The following is a 16,311-nucleotide window of genomic DNA, read 5'->3' as shown; positions in this document are numbered from 1 at the left end:
AGGGCAGGCCCCACTGGCAGTGCCCGGCCCGGCCCGGCCGCCGCGCTGGCGCCCCCTGCCGGGGAGGAGGCCGGCGCGCTGAGCCGCCGCCATCCGCGAGCGCCCCCGCGCGGCAGCCGCGCCCGCAGCGCCGCCGGCTCCTCCGCCGCTTCTCCCCGCACCGAGCTGAGCAGCGCCCGGCACCGCCCGCTCCTGCCTTGGGCTCACCAGCCCCTAACAGACTCCTGGTCCGCTCACAAAGCCGCAGTAACTGCTTAACCACTACTCCAAACAAGCCTACAGAGGAAACCCAGAAACTTAACCAGGTTCAGTAGCTGTCAAGCACGTTCTGGGTTTATGGAAGTATTCCTTTAAAGGCTAGTTCCTGAAATAGCTATAAACACATGCATTCCACACCATACACAACAATAACAACTGCCGCCATGACATTTTCTGAAAAATCCCTTTGCCAGGATTCTTCTGCTGAGAAGCCTCAGAGGAAAAGAAAAACAATGATTATCTGCTGCTGTGGAATGCAACAGGTGCATCTTTGATTGGTCTCATGTGGTTGTTTTTAATTAATGGCCAATCACAGTCCAGCTGTCTCAGACTCCCTGGTCAGCCACAAGATTTTATTCCTTTCTATTCCTTTCAAGCCTTCTGATGAAATCCTTTCTTCTATTCTTTTAATAAGTTTTAGAATATATTTTTTTAATATAATATATATCACAAAATAATAAATCAGCCTTCTGAAACATGGAGTCAAGATTCTCATCTCTTCCCTTGCCCTAGGACCCCTGTGAACCACCACATTCAACATAAATGATTTTTGCATAGTTTATTCTATAGTTCTTCCTCTCTTTTCCAGAGTAGGGAAGAAAATTTTTTCACCGCTTATGGACTAATGGAATTCCTGAACACATATTAGTCATGTAATTAAATCAACTTCAAAAAGTAACACCAGAAATTAAACTAGCACTGATGAATTGCAGATGTCCTTTACTGTAGTATCCTCTCAGGGTAAAAACCATATTCCTGTTCTTTCAATATGTGAGGGAAGATGATGAATCAAACAAAAATGTCTTCCTTTTCATCATCAGCTTTTATTTCCATGTTACTTCTTCACCAGGCTTCAACTCCCTGTGTAGAAAAAAAAACCAAACAAGAAAGAAGACACTAAAATTAGTACCTTTCTTTTTAGTATAATTATTAATAAATGTAAGTACTCATTTGTGTTAGTTTATATTCAACAATACCTTCATTTTGAGATTTATGTAAAAATTTAACTTTCCTTGCAATTGCTGTCAGTTAAAAATCCTTCCATACTGATAAACTTCCTCCTTTGTTTCAAAAGCTTCAATGGATTGAGTCCTCTGATTTCCATTCAATTAACTGGAAGCACAGAACAACTGACTTCTAAGGAGTTAAGAGACTTTTAATTTGATCTAAAATGAAAAATTCTACTTCTTTTAAATTTAACAATTTATTACTTTAGGGGAAAGAGAGGTGTGAAAGAAGAAGGGATTTTTACAAGACGCTGACACAGCAGCCCAACTTCACTAACAAATACATAAGATAAGTGCTACTGTACCAGTGGGGTAGATTATGTCGAAAGCTTTCTTTCTTACTCAAAATTAATTTAGGTGAGGCCAGAGTTGGAAAAAAAAAATCCACTGGCACACAAACTGATAGCAGTCCTACTATCACTTTATGCAATATGACTTTTTTCCCCTCTTCTTTTGTTACCTGATGATCTAATACAGAATTAGAACTGACACAGATGAGTCAGTGTCTGAAGTTTTCTGATGGAAATATTCCCTGAGGAGTCACAGCCAGAAAACCAAAACTGATCAGTGCATAAAATCACATAATTCAGTGAAGATATAGCAGCATGTATGTTAATTTTTAAAAACTTTGTGATTATTTTGAAGTAACACACTATTATAAAAGTATTTGGTTGAAAAGCGCTGTAATCATTTTAAATTTAAGAGAGAAAATTAAAACTCAAGCACTGTGTTTCTTGCTGAAGTTATAAAGTCAAAATAATGGTTTCCATATCTCATGACCAAGAACTTAACAGTCATTAACAGCAGTTAATGATCCTTTCTTTCATGAAGCTAGCTCCTAAAGATTCCATTTTCAGAAAGTATTACTGACCTAAAACACTTCATGAATGCTTGATATTTTTAGGCCTTTTTTCCCTTTTTTTGGTTACACTCATAACTAAAAAAGAACTGAGAAGCACTTTGAAAAATAACTATCTATGTATATAAGAAGCATCATAAAGCAGACCTTTTATATAATAAGCTCTTGTTTCTGAAGGAAGACAATCTTTCATCATTCCATCTGTCCAAATAGCATCCAATCACAAATCCTAAGGGAACAAGGATGTGAACCCAGTGTTCACGCACAGCTTGGGCAAAATTCACCATGACTGCTGGAAAGAAAAGTGGAACAGGTAAGAGGCACTAATAAATCTGCACTTGGAAACTGTTGCATGTTTGGCACCTTTACTCTCACTTACTAGGATTCTACAACGACATAATACACATGAGGGCTATCAAACACTTCCTAGGAGACACATATGTTCTCAAACCCATACCTGGGTTTCTTAGAAATCCTAACTGTTGACCTTGGGAAAAAGGATTTCATCCTAAAACAGGAGAGAAATAGAACATCTCTTTAATTTACTCACTAAAGTAACTACAGAAGTTTGCTGCTCTATAAAACATTAGGAACACTTTCATAACCAAAGTGTAGAAGGACACTTCATTATCTGTGTCAAGTTTCAAAGACAAGTTGTGTATTTAGCGGGGAGCTGACAGATAAAAAATTACATTTCTGAAATAAGGAAGAACATTTCTAAAATCGCAGAATGACAGAATTATTACAGCTGGAATGGCCCTCTGGAGATCACCCAGTCAAACCTCTCTGCCAAGGCAGGATCACCTGCAGCAGATCACACAAAACACATCCAGGTGGTTTTTAAATGTCTCCAGAGAAGGAGACTCCATGACCTCTCTGGGCAGCTGTTCCAGTGCTCTGTCACCCTCAAATTATAGAAGTTTTTCCTCGTCTTGAGGCAGAACTTCTTGTGTTTTAGTTTATGGCCATCGCTCTTTGTCCCGTTGCTGGGCACCAACGAAAAGAGTCTGGCACCCCCGCCTTTGAGACATTTACAGGCACTAATGAGATCCCCTCGCAGTCTTCTCCAGACTAAAGAGGCCCAGCAAACCTTTCCAACCCAACCAAACCCTTTCAGACCAGGGAATTACACAGATTACTGCCAGATCCCAGCGCAGTCTGTCACACACAGCGGCGGGCTCGGAGCCCCGGCCGGGCCCTGAGGGCGAGCACCGCCGCCGTTCCGCCGCGGCCGCTGTGGGGCGGCCCCGCACGCACCCCCAGCGGGACCCCCCAGCCCCGGCCGCTGACTCGCGACACGGCCCCACCACGTCCCGGTTGAGCCGCCCCGGCATGCCCGGACCCCGACCGCCCCTCCAGCAGCAACAGCGCCATAAAGCCCACGGCTGAGAGGCGCTCCCGCCGCCGTGTCCCGGCCGAAGAGGTAGGGGACAGGACGAGGCGCTCCCAGGGAGGTCCGACAGCGCTTCCGCCCCCAGCACGCTCCAGGCCCCCGCCATTACCGCTGCTCGCGCCAACACCGGGAGCCGCAGCGGCCGCGCCAAGGGCACCGGGAACGGCGGGCCGGGCGAGACCACGGGCTGCGCAGGGGTGGGGGAGGAGCGCGCTCCCCCCGGCGGGCTCGCGGTGGTGCCGCCCGCTACCCTTCCGCCGGCTGCCCCGCCTCCCCGCCTCCCGCAAGATGGCGGCAAGCGCGGCGCGGGCTGGGGGTGGTTGAGGGCGGCAGGTATCGGCTCTTTCACACCATCCTCCTCTTCCCCTTGTTCTCCTCGTCTCGGACTGGGGTGGGCGCAGGGCTCGCTCCCGTGACCCCGTCCCCGCCGGGCGAGAGGCCAGGCTCGAGTGCAGGCCCAGGCGCTGGGGCCCGGCGGGGCGCTGGAGCCCCGGAGCCCCCGGCCCGCCCCGCTCTGGGTCCCTGCTCGGGCAGGCCCTGGCTCTGCTCTGAGGGGTCGCGTCTCCGGATGTGCTATCTCTGGGTGCCCCCATGCAGCTCCGTGGAGCTGCTGTTAACTGCGCTGCTCCTAGGGAGCTTTTTGAAAATTATTCTTAATGTATACTGTAGAAAATTAACCTCGCCTCTTTCTAATAAGACCTGCAAAAGTAGAATGTTAATATTTCCTAATTGGTATCGAGCAGCTGTATTGAACAGTATTAACACCGTTAGCCTGCATATTTTCAGGAGTATGTGAAGCTAGATCTAAGTAAATGGAATTTTTCTTTGTGTCAGTCAACGAAACATTTTATCCCCCATTCAGATTAGTTCTTTTGGAGATTAAACACTTGGAGAGGAAAATGACATCGATTATCAAGTTGACTACGCTCTCGGGGGTGCAGGAGGAATCTGCCCTCTGCTATCTTTTGCAAGTAGATGAGTTTCGTTTTCTTTTGGACTGTGGCTGGGATGAAAACTTTTCTATGGATATTATTGATTCTCTGAGGAAGTAAGTAGTTCAGTTCATACACCTGTTTTTAAAATAGGGCTTGGTCTGTCTTGGAAGTTTTCAAAATTCCATGCAGTGGTATAATGTATGGTGTTGCTAAATGAAAAATTGTTCTTTTTTTTTTTTTTTTGTTTTGTTTCATGTATATTTTACACGAAAGGAATCACACTGCTGAAACATTTCCAGCAAAAACTTGGGATTTTTTCCTTGTCAGTCCAGTGAGTTGTGTCTCTTAAGTGTAATTCTCAAACTGTTCAGTTTTTATTTTGGCTTGGATGATTTGTTTGTTTTTTATTGTCATAAATGTGACACGGTTTAGGAGAGACTGACCTTGACTCTCAACTGATTTAGAATACTTAACTAAGTTTTAAATAGGAGGGGAAGCCTTCCTGCATGTAGGCTGAATACAAAGCAGTTCAACTCTTGGCTCTTGTTTCAAGTTGAATAGACTGTCAGGAAAACACCTTCTGTCAGGACACCAGCCCTACAAAGGGAAAAAGCCTCTCCAGACCAACATCTGTCTAGACTTCAATATTGAACTTCTTCAGATATACAGCAAGGAGCTGTGTTGATGGCCAAGTTAGGACTGAGACATGGAAATTTGGGAAGGAAACTGAGCTTTTTGATACTAGTTTTGTAGCATTGACACACTTGCAATGTTTAAGATCTTTTAAGTGAGGATTGTTAGGTACTGAGAATAATTTATAAAATTTTTCAAGTGTCTTATGTAAGAAGCAATTAGATAAAATTTTTCATAACAGCTATCGAGAAGAATGTGTGTGCTTCACTTACTATGCAAGGGAACAAAAAACTGTCAGTCCAGCTTGTATTTTCATTTGGTACATGTGTTTTATGCCCTCAAGTTCTTCAGTTATGATATGTAGAAAGGTTTTAGTCTGAGTTCTAAATTTATGCAACACTTTGCAAGGAGAAAAATGGTTTTAAGAGTAATAAAATCCCCCAAACTGTGCTACTTTTCTTAAATGATATGTTTGATATTTTCTGTATTAAGATACATATTTTGATTTGATCAAAAAATATTGAAATATATTTTGATTTATCCTTATCAGTTGAAGGATTGTTGTCTTTGGTTCCTTTACTTGGTCAATCTCATCAGAAGAAAAGTTGTCATCTGTTTTGGGGTGTATGAGCAATTTGTAGCACATCTGTACTGATATTATTCTTGGTCCTTCAGTTAATTTACTTTCTGGTGTCCACTTATATACTAAGGTCTTACTTCTTCAAATCTTTAAGTTATACTTTCTGAAGTCACTTGTGTTTTTAAGTACTTGAACATTAGGAAACACCTGTAAGTTTTAATTATGATTTTTAAAACTGTTCCAATTCTTGAAGGGTTTAAGTTTCATTGTTTGACATTCAGACTGTGTATGTATTCTCAAAACAGCCCTAGCAGGAGATATATAAAACCATACAGAGCTCCTTTCAATGGCTTTTGTTGGCCCTCTTTTTATAGGCATGTACACCAGGTTGATGCTGTTCTTCTTTCCCACCCTGACCCTCTACACCTTGGTGCACTTCCATATGCAGTTGGAAAAATGGGATTGAATTGTGCCATTTATGCAACTATTCCTGTATATAAAATGGGACAGATGTTTATGTATGATCTCTACCAGGTATGTTTAAGTTGATACTTTCATACACAACATCTTTGATGGTGGAGTGTTTGAATGCTCTGTACCTCTTTGTTTGTTTTAGTCACGCCATAATACTGAAGATTTCACACTCTTTACATTGGATGATGTAGATGCAGCCTTTGATAAGATACAACAGCTGAAGTTTTCTCAGATTGTGAACTTAAAAGGTAAAGTTGTCACCAAAATCTCAAGAAATTACTTTTAGTGAAAGGCAACAGAGCAGTTACAAGTCAAAGTAACTTTTTTAAAGGGATTGAGTTCTAAAATTCTGTGTGTTTTGCAGTGCTGAAACACTGCAATTCATTAGCCTCATGTCAGTCTGTATCAATTACAATTGTATCTAGAAATCGATAGAATTTTCACTTAATGAGGAGATGAGGAGGAGGTCATGCCAAACAGTGTTTAGATGTTTGTTTCTCTTTTATGTTTTTGTAACTTCTCTTGGAATTTACTGATGTCTGTTAAAAGTATTTACTTGGCTCTAGCAAGAGATACTCAGAACTCTCCATAAGCAGTAGCACAAGGGAAAGCGTTGTAGAGCAGAGATGAAGTTACAGCATGTGCAGGTTTAATGGGGAGATCTTCAGTGACTCAACTCATACTCAGTGTAGTGTGTTGCTGGGACCTGTGATAATCAGCAGCTTTCCACTTGAGTTGAATGTAAAGATCAGAATAAAATAAAAACTCTCTTCTTGAACAGAGACATGTGGAGGCTGACCACCAGCAGTTTGTCTCTGAAGTGCAGTATTTTACAGGTTCATGAATATTGCTGCTAAAAGACTTCTTATTTGGAAAATAGAAAGAGGATGTTGTCCTTGAAAGACTGCTGGCCCCTTTTCGAGATAGTTGTAGCAAGGCTATGTCTGCCCGGGCAATTCTTACATCTAAAGAGTAATTTTGGCATACAACTTTTTTAAAACAAACAACTTCTTTTATATTTAATGGAGGTGATTTGAAAAGAGTTGATGGAGGCTTTTAGAAGATAATATATGTTTAATTATTAATTATTACTGTGCATTTAATGCAGCAGAGTCAGTGAGTAATGGTTGTGGGTAGTCTCATTTTAATCTGACGTACATACAGGCTGGTATCAATGACAGGGAGCAACAGCGCATTTGAAAAATGCATCAGGTGCTGAAAAGTTTTGTCATCCCTGACTGCAGCACACGAACACCTTTTCTGCTACAGTTTAACTTATTTGTTTATCATTCTGGAAAGCTTCCAGATTGTGTAATTTACATAAGTTTTCCTAAGTACCTCTAAAGTGAATGCTGTAGTAAACATTTAGTGTTGCCCCAGAGAGGATCCTGGCTTTCATCATTGTGCTTGCTTTCTTGTGATATGTGTTTTTTATATAATTTACTGTTGTTTATGTCCATAGTTACAGCAGCTCTGAGTATCAGTGGGAGGTGGAGGGAAGAAGTGATCTTTGCTTTAGTTTCTCTATTCTGGAGGAAATATAAAAGTGAATTGCAAAATATTTTTACATTACTGCTTAGACGGTAAGGACAGACATTACTGCTTTTTCATACTTCATTTGACTTTTTTTCTCAGTAGTAATTTGGGTATTCAGTTGTTTAAAGTTACTATGTCTTGTTCAGAGTAATGGATTTTACTATGTGTAATCTACCTAAAATACTGAAAACCTTTGTAGGCAAAGGACATGGTTTGTCAATCACACCATTGCCAGCTGGTCACATGATAGGAGGCACAATTTGGAAGATTGTCAAGGATGGGGAGGAAGAAATTGTTTATGCCGTTGATTTCAACCACAAGAGGGAGATGTAAGTTCAACATAGTAATGGATAGTTCTTAACTGTGTTAGCTGTGTATCATTTAGTGGGTGATAAAGAGGTGTGGAAGCAGAAGTGCATTTCCAGTTCTAATAAGATCACTAATTTCATTTGCATCCAGATTAATCAGTTTGAAGCAAGCATTAGCTCTGGATTTCTTTATTCCATTTGTTTATTTATTTGTAAATTTGAAGCAGGAAGCATTCAGCAGCTGAGTAGTTTGGTTTCTGTACATGAAAATATCTGTAATCTAGCTGCCTTATTTTTTCTCATAAAATAGAAATGTAAAAAAGTGAGATTTTTCCTTTTTTCCACAGCCATCTGAATGGATGTTCCTTGGAAATGTTGAGCAGGCCTTCATTGCTTATTACAGATTCATTCAATGCTACTTATGTACAACCCAGGAGGAAGCAAAGAGATGAACAGCTGCTGAGTATGTATTGTTTGGGCTTCAAAAATATCAGTAATGTGATTTATTAGCCACTATAAATTATTTTTCTATGAGAAATTCATTAGCATTTAAACTTAAGAACTCATATTAAAATGTAACAAGTTTTGAATTACTCTTTTCTGATGATACTGATCCTGTGAGTTAAATGTTTTCCTAACAACAATGAACTGTATTTGAAAACAGTGTATTTTACCCAGTATCCTTCAATCTCTTCAGGGATTTTTACATTACCTTCCTCAGCACTTTCTTTTTTTAAACTTCATTTTCTGTTGGTTTTTAATTAAAAAAAACCAAAAACAGACAAACAAAAGTAAGCAATACCAAGGCAGAAAGATCTTCAGAGCTACCGAGAAAACTCCAGCTCCCTTTAATTTTGGTGGAAGTGTGGATTTGGATCTCTTTTGAAGTTTCATTTGTTTCTGTGTTCAGTATACTTTTGAATATGATTGCTAGTGTGACATAACAAAAACAAAAATTGCAGCCACACCACAAACCTTCTAACTTTGATTCAAAGTATAAGTAGGTTTTTGTTTTGTTTTTAATTCTTCCTAGCTAATGTTTTGGAGACGTTACGAGGTGATGGAAATGTATTAATAGCTGTGGATACAGCAGGCAGAGTTCTGGAACTTGCTCAGCTTCTTGATCAGATCTGGAGAACAAAAGATGCAGGATTGGGAGTCTACTCTCTTGCACTTTTGAATAATGTCAGCTACAATGTAGTGGAGTTCTCTAAATCACAGGTTTGTTTTGATTTTAAAATCCAATTATGAAGAGTAAAGGAGCATTTATGCAAAAGCTTTTCTTTTTAATGGTAAAAAATGGCAAAATACTGGGTGAATGTCCTTATTCTGTAGTGCATGCATGTTTGTGTCTCAGCTCTTTTGATCAAGTAACACAGTGTCCAGTTGTGACAGTGGGCATGTTTCTTGATGATAAGACTTGTTAGCATAGTTTATAGCTGTTAAAAAAGAGAACTTAAAGTACTTGTTTCAGTGTTGGTTATGCTCAACATTATTTCTATACCTTCTGAGAAATACTGAAGAAATCATGGCCATATTGCATCCTATACTTCATATGAAGCTTGTGCTGTTGAACAACTTGTGTCTGTATAGATAAGTTTCTCTAATATGTATTTTAGGTGGAATGGATGAGTGACAAGTTGATGAGGTGCTTTGAAGACAAGAGAAACAACCCTTTTCAGTTCCGCCATCTCTCCTTATGTCACAGTCTGTCTGATCTGGCTCGAGTGCCTAGTCCTAAAGTTGTTCTTGCCAGTCAGCCTGACTTGGAGTGTGGGTTTTCTAGAGATCTTTTCATTCAGTGGTGCCAGGATTCCAAAAACTCCATAATTTTAACTTATCGCACTACACCTGGAACATTAGCACGGTTCCTGATTGATAATCCTGCTGAAAAAGTTATAGATATTGAGGTAAGAGTTGTCTCTATAGCTCCAGGTTCTTATTGTGGAATTCTTCTTATTCTTATTCTTTCTTCTTCTGGGGTCGTGTGGGCAAAACTGAACATGGTTTCCCTTTTGATCTTCTGGAAATGCTTCTAGTGGTGGAGAGAAACCTGAAATTGGTATGTTGCATATTTATCAGATTGTGGGTAAATTTACATAAAAATAGGTCTCCTCCTGAGAACTGCAAAATGCTTTTCATGGCATGGCAAAATTAATCGAGCTGAGCATGAAATTCCTTTTAAATATTTATTCTTAGACAACTCATTCCTTTGTGTTTCTATTATAATAGAAAAAAGTCTGCTTGCAGCTGACATACAGATCACTACATATGATGGGTTAGTCTTGCTGGAAAATTCTTCTGGTTTGGATGAGAGGAGAATCAATTCAAATTAGTATAAAAATCCCAACAGGATTAGAGGGATAAGCAAATGCTGGAAATTAGGAGATAATTAATTGCTATTCATGCTTTCAAATTGTTTTCAATAATCTGTACACCTGTGTCTACTTCGTTCTGGTGCACATTGTTAATTTATGGAAGTCCCCTGTGATTGCAGTGATAATTTCAGCACTGATGATGCAGCTTTATTTTGGTTTTAGATTGGATTGAAATCATTGAATTATAGTGTTAGATTATCACTAGAATTCAGTTTATTCAAAGTGAACTCTACTCAGAAAACAAGAAACAAAATCTACCATTGTTTTGCCAGCTAGTATGACTTTGCTAGCTTCTTCTGGTTTGATATTAATGATAGAAAAACTAAAAAACCACTGCTCATCTAAGAGTGTTTGCCTTCACTTATTTTTGGAAAGCTTAATTGATTTTAATATTTTTAGAAATGCTTTCATTTAAAGTAGACTGTACAAATTGACACTATCATGATGTCAAGGTACCACATTGTTGCCATAGTCTTGTCTTTTATACTTGCCTTTGCTGCACAAGGACAAGTATTCTTGTCAGCAGCATATAGGAGAATTATTAAAGTTGTGTTAGCTACTCACAATAACATTAATTTTAATTCCATCTGCAGTTGAGAAAACGTGTCAAGTTGGAAGGAAAAGAACTTGAGGAATATCTAGAAAAGGAGAAACTAAAGAAAGAGGCAGCTAAGAAGTTAGAGCAGTCTAAAGAGTAAGTATGTTGCTCATTCTCCTGTTATGATCAGAGTTGGGATTTCTGTGTGTTTATTCTTCTCCTTCAACTCTTTTCAGGCCTAAATGAGAATTAGAGTTTCAGTAGCCTTGTCTAAAGGCCCTGAGGAATCAGGAGGGGTTGTCTTTAATCTGTTGTCCTGATAGACCCAGTTTCATCTGCCATTTAACTGTGAGCTCTTTCTCAGATACATAAACTGCCCTTGGCCTTGGTTAGTGTTATGTCAACTGTTATTTTCTAGTCAGTGTGTTTATGTAATATAAAACCTGAAGAAAAAAAAAAGACATGCTAGGTGTTTTTGGAATGTCATTTCAGGGCAGATATTGATTCCAGTGATGAGAGTGATGCTGAAGAGGATATTGATCAGCCAACTTTACATAAGACCAAACATGATTTGATGATGAAGGGTGAAGGTAGCCGGAAAGGAAGCTTCTTCAAACAGGCAAAAAAATCTTATCCAATGTTTCCAGCTCCTGAAGAAAGAATTAAATGGGATGAATATGGTGAAATTATCAAGTATGTGGTGGTAATGTATACTAACATAGTAGCTATGAAATAATCAAAACCTAGAAGGAATTAAATTCACCATTCTGTCTCATTTGCAGCATTGCTATATGCTCTTCAAACTGCTTAGTCTTAGACACAGCTTATGATAAGGATTGAAGCTGCAGAGTGCTGATCTTTGACCTGTGTTCACACCCCTCAGGATGTATTTTCACTCCAGGCTTTTTTTAAAATATTTTGAGATAGAAGATTTTAAATTATTTTAACCTGACTCTTCTGCTTTAAATTTCACTTAATGTTAAATTTGTGAGGTGAGAAAACACTATTCATCCTAACAAAAGTCAGTGATATTTTTCAGCTTTTCATAAGGAATGCTTGCTAGAAATCTGCAATTTGCTAGTATTTCCTAAGTTATTCAAGTTCTTTTTTAAGATAGGAAGGTCATATTTTCCAAATCAGCTCTTTTCAAGTACAGAAATATTTGGCAGGTGTAGTTGTTGCTGGCAATAGCAGTTACAAAAAATCTTAGTAGTAATAATCAGCACTGTTTGTTTTTATATTAGATAGTGCTTTGGTTTTACTCTAAAAAGCAAAATACCTTTAATTCTTTAGACCTGAGGATTTTCTAGTTCCAGAGCTTCAAGCAACAGAAGAAGAAAAAAGCAAATTAGAGTCTGGTTTGACAAATGGAGAGGAGCCTATGGACCAGGATTTATCAGATGTTCCTACCAAATGTATTTCTGCAACAGAATCCATGGAAATTAAGTGAGTGACTTTGTTCTTCTCAATTCTACTAGAACATGGGTACAGTGCAAATTGGGTAAAAGGTTAACTTGGATTTTCCCAAAGTGGGAAAGGACTTGATTTTTGTTTATTTTTTTCCCCAAGCTAAGTTGTATTTTACTAGTCTTTCTGGGAGTGCAGAACAGTCTTATGGTTCCCCACTCTTAAAAAATTTGGTTTGTTTCCTGTCTTACGGAGACAACTGGAAGAGATAGAAGAAATGATACAATAGTATGTTAAAATAGGTGCTTAAGTATGTTTTGTTAAAAGGATAACATATTCAAATATGATTATTTCATGGATAACTTATTTTTTTAATAACTATGTAAGTGAATTTTGTGAATGTATAGTGTTAAATACACACATGCTAATATTTGACAATCTATAATATACCTTGTGCTGACAGCTTTTGTTGATGTACAATAATTAAAAAATATCTTAATGAAGTATTTTGGAACACTCAAAGGTTTAATCTTTTAAACTAAAACATATTATTCTCGGGTTTTTAATTCAAACTAGAGCCAGAGTTACATACATTGACTATGAAGGACGTTCAGATGGGGACTCAATTAAAAAAATTATTAACCAAATGAAACCAAGACAACTGGTCATTGTCCATGGCCCACCTGAGGCCAGTCAGGACCTTGCAGAATGTTGCAGAGCTTTTGGTGGAAAAGATATTAAAGTTTACATGCCCAAACTTCATGAAACTGTAGATGCTACAAGTGAAACACACATTTACCAGGTAAGGTACTGGAATTTTTTAGTTGTGTAACTACTGTGGACTGTAGTAGAGCTGTATGAGCAGAATGTAATTTGCCCTCTGTTCTTTGGGAGAGGAGAGGTGATACCACCTGTGAGTTCAATTAGTTTTGTGTGATCAAGGCATTAGTTGTGTTTTTCTGTGTTTAGGTAAGCATTCTCCTGAGGCTTATTATTCATAAGCATTTGAAAGCTTGAATTTAATATCAGTGGGTTTTTTACCTGAGGTGCAAAAGGCAATTTTGTACATTTGTGTCCACGGGGGCATCAGTTTGCTTTATTGAAGTATTTACAAATTTATAATGCCTATATTTAGAATACCATTGTATACTAGCTGCAATTCAGGATTCTCTTTGAATCTCAAATGGAGCCTTAAAGAGCTAGAATAAAAAAATGCTTCATACTTAAATAGTACCTAAGAGTGAACATGTAAATTTAGGAGCAAGTTAATGATAAAAACAAATAAGATACCCATACCCCCTAAAAACTTAATGTGCTGATTCTTGGAAAGTAAGGTTATGATCATGTATTGTTGTGTGTTAGCCATGAAAATTAAATTCAATATATTAAGTTCTAAATAAGAAAGCTGGAATAGCTTGTGTGAATTATGTGAAAATTGTGTATGCTCCCAATTTAATTTTTGAAGTTGTTTAGAGGGAATTGTCTCACAAAGACTTTTTGCAGTAGTACTTTATTCCTTTGTTCTTTTAAAGTTAATAGAAAAACCTTGGTAGAATTGTTGAAAGAGGTACTTCTGTTTCTTTCTAGAGAAAAATCTGTTATCCTCTAGAAAGTAGAAAATTCCAGTTATTAAAAATCATCTAGTTATAGCAGCCTTAAAACAGCGTGTTTTCTTCATGTGGTTTGTTGGTTGTTGCGATGTTTTTGTTTGTTTTTTTAAAGCTTATGAGAGTTGCTAGTGTGTAAGAAATGACCCAGGAGAAGTGCAGTGGCAATGTTGAATTTGAAAATAATAGATGTGAGTGAAGTGTCAGTGTCACAGTGTCATTTGAGGGGGCTGTGCCCCACATGGGTGGGTAGCTGGTGGTTCTTTCACATGGTTGCAGCCTTGATTGCACTGTGGGAATCATGGACCTCCTAATGTGGATAACAATCTCTGAGAGTAGAGCTTTATTTAAAGGATTAAAGTCCCAGAGTCCACCAGAGGAATCAGCGTAAGGGCACTTAAAATTCTCATATTACATTTTTTCTTACAATAAAATAGTAATTATAATTTTTTGGAGGGTTGAAATTTTGAAACATTTAGGTTACTGACAAATAGATTTATAGAAACTTCCTCTGAATTTGCCAAGATCAACTGAGGAACAACTTGACTGCAAAAAAGGTTTCTGGTTTTAAAAGGAAATTTATGGCTCTTGCTGTAAATTTACATCAGGTTTGCAGTTCAGTAGGTTCTTTTTTCATTTTAGCCAAGGTGAGAAAGGTGTTGATCTCTGCTGCTTTTTAAGTTGTGATATGAGTGTTACATATATTAAATTTTAAAGTATCTTGCCTTGGTGATACCAGTTCCATCCTGTGTCTCCATAAGAGTGCATGAATCAAACCAACTGGAAAGATGGTGAAGAGAAACTTGCTAATCTTTAAAGCTTGAAGTAAGATCTCTGTATTTTCCATGAAACTAAGAGTACTTTTATTTTTTGTGCAACCCAGGTCAGGTTGAAAGATTCTCTTGTCAGCTCTCTTCAGTTCTGTAAAGCCAAGGATGCCGAGCTGGCTTGGATAGATGGTGTTCTGGACATGAGGGTTTCAAAGGTGGATACTGGAGTTATTTTGGAAGAGGGAGAGTTGAGGGAAGATGAAGACTTAGAGATGCAAGTGGATGTGCCTTCTTCAGACTCGAGTGTGATTGCACAACAGAAGGCCATGAAAAGCCTCTTTGGTGACGATGACAAGGAGATGTGTGAGGAGAGCGAGATCATTCCTACTTTGGAACCTCTGCCACCTCATGAGGTACAGAAATGATGCTGATCTGGATTTCTTTTATTAAGACCTATGTATTAATTTGTCTTTTTCTAGTGCTGAAAAGTTGATACTGTGATCTTACTGAAATGAAAGCCTAATTGAAACTGGGTTTTCATGTTTGGGTTTCTCTTTGTTAAACCCGGTACTGTTCTTTGTTCAGCTTTTTTGCTTTTCAGTGAGGATGATCTTTTGCATCCATTAACAGTGCCATATATTTATGAACTAAGATTTTAATTAGTGTGTGTCATATCTATAATTAGTACATGCAGATAGAGAAATCAGTTGGTGTTAGTCACTTCAGGATTTTGTTATGTTTTGTTGATGTCATGGAAGATATTTTATATACTTGAGATACAGATCTTTGACGTTCATACATCTGCTTCTATAGTAGTGATTTGGGAGTTTATTAAATATATCTTTTCTATAAATTTACCATAGCTCTTAAAATACTTTGCATTTTAGGAGATAATTATTTTATCTTTCTGTTGAATGATTCCAGCACATTTTAATTCTAAAGATGCTTTTTAAGCTTCTTTTTTTCACAATCCTAAATGTAGTCTGTTTTGGGAGCTAGAGAATCGTGGAGACAATTGCCAGGTCTGTTCAGATTCATGGCAACCATCATAGCACGCTGTACTGATCAGCAGTACGGCTCACTGCAACTTGGTCCCTGGCATAGCATGGCTTGGAAGAGGGATCTTCATTGTAGCTTTGTATTTGTCCTCAATATGGGAGCAAAGACAAACCTTTTGCTTTGTGTGATGGGCAGCTTCTAAGGCTATTCTGTCCTGAAGATGTATTGCTGCAGGTGAACAGAAATAGAACCAATTTAGAGTCATGTAGTCTTGGCCTCACTGCTGCCAATGCAGTAATGAGATCGTTGGAAAAATGGAAGGTGTTAAATAGAAGCAGTAAAATTATGTGTGTTGTTTTGAAGGTTCTTGGGCATCAGTCTGTGTTTATGAATGAGCCAAGACTGTCTGACTTCAAGCAGGTTCTCTTGAGGGAAGGTATACAAGCTGAATTTGTTGGAGGAGTGCTTGTGTGCAACAACCTGGTGGCTGTCCGCAGGGTAGGTGTTCTGTGTTTTAATCTCTTTGGAAAATAACATTATGAAATAATATATTATTTTAGTAATAAAGGAAATATTATTTTAGTAATAAGAGAAGTTTCTAATTAATATAAAGATAATAAGTTGAAACT

General features: G+C 38.4%; 2 protein-coding genes across 3 annotated transcripts in view; one reads left to right on the top strand and one right to left on the bottom strand.

Moving 5' to 3' along the window:
• Window positions 1-802: 802 nt before the first annotated feature.
• On the bottom strand, window positions 803-3,780 carry NDUFB1 (NADH:ubiquinone oxidoreductase subunit B1). 2 transcript variants are annotated; one of them, XM_071426599.1, is made up of 3 exons: window positions 3,627-3,780; window positions 2,272-2,416; window positions 803-1,119 (listed from the first exon to the last, which is right to left on the bottom strand). In XM_071426599.1, the coding sequence occupies exons 2-3, from the start codon at window positions 2,409-2,411 to the stop codon at window positions 1,083-1,085; spliced, it is 177 nt and encodes a 58-aa protein (XP_071282700.1). In that variant the 5' UTR covers window positions 2,412-2,416; window positions 3,627-3,780; the 3' UTR covers window positions 803-1,082. The 2 variants fall into 2 exon arrangements, with proteins under 2 accessions (XP_071282700.1, XP_071282699.1); XM_071426598.1 differs by having other exon boundaries at window positions 2,272-2,413; window positions 3,627-3,745.
• CPSF2 (cleavage and polyadenylation specific factor 2) overlaps window positions 3,775-16,311 on the top strand; it is a 31,660-nt gene continuing 19,123 nt past the window's right edge. Inside the window, exons 1-14 of the mRNA XM_071426591.1 lie at window positions 3,775-3,850; window positions 4,380-4,565; window positions 6,040-6,199; window positions 6,282-6,387; window positions 7,875-8,004; window positions 8,331-8,446; window positions 9,017-9,204; window positions 9,603-9,893; window positions 10,955-11,055; window positions 11,392-11,592; window positions 12,193-12,345; window positions 12,883-13,108; window positions 14,797-15,096; window positions 16,046-16,180. Of these exons, the coding sequence (XP_071282692.1) occupies window positions 4,417-4,565; window positions 6,040-6,199; window positions 6,282-6,387; window positions 7,875-8,004; window positions 8,331-8,446; window positions 9,017-9,204; window positions 9,603-9,893; window positions 10,955-11,055; window positions 11,392-11,592; window positions 12,193-12,345; window positions 12,883-13,108; window positions 14,797-15,096; window positions 16,046-16,180 (2,256 nt within the window). The 5' untranslated portion in view covers window positions 3,775-3,850; window positions 4,380-4,416. The remainder of the gene's footprint in view (window positions 3,851-4,379; window positions 4,566-6,039; window positions 6,200-6,281; window positions 6,388-7,874; window positions 8,005-8,330; window positions 8,447-9,016; window positions 9,205-9,602; window positions 9,894-10,954; window positions 11,056-11,391; window positions 11,593-12,192; window positions 12,346-12,882; window positions 13,109-14,796; window positions 15,097-16,045; window positions 16,181-16,311) is intronic.

This window comes from Agelaius tricolor, unplaced genomic scaffold (genome assembly GCF_023055355.1).
Source record: "Agelaius tricolor isolate 1412-34295 unplaced genomic scaffold, bAgeTri1.0.p SCAF_5, whole genome shotgun sequence".
Taxonomy (NCBI): domain Eukaryota; kingdom Metazoa; phylum Chordata; class Aves; order Passeriformes; family Icteridae; genus Agelaius; species Agelaius tricolor.
This window is presented reverse-complemented; position numbering and strand designations above follow the sequence as displayed.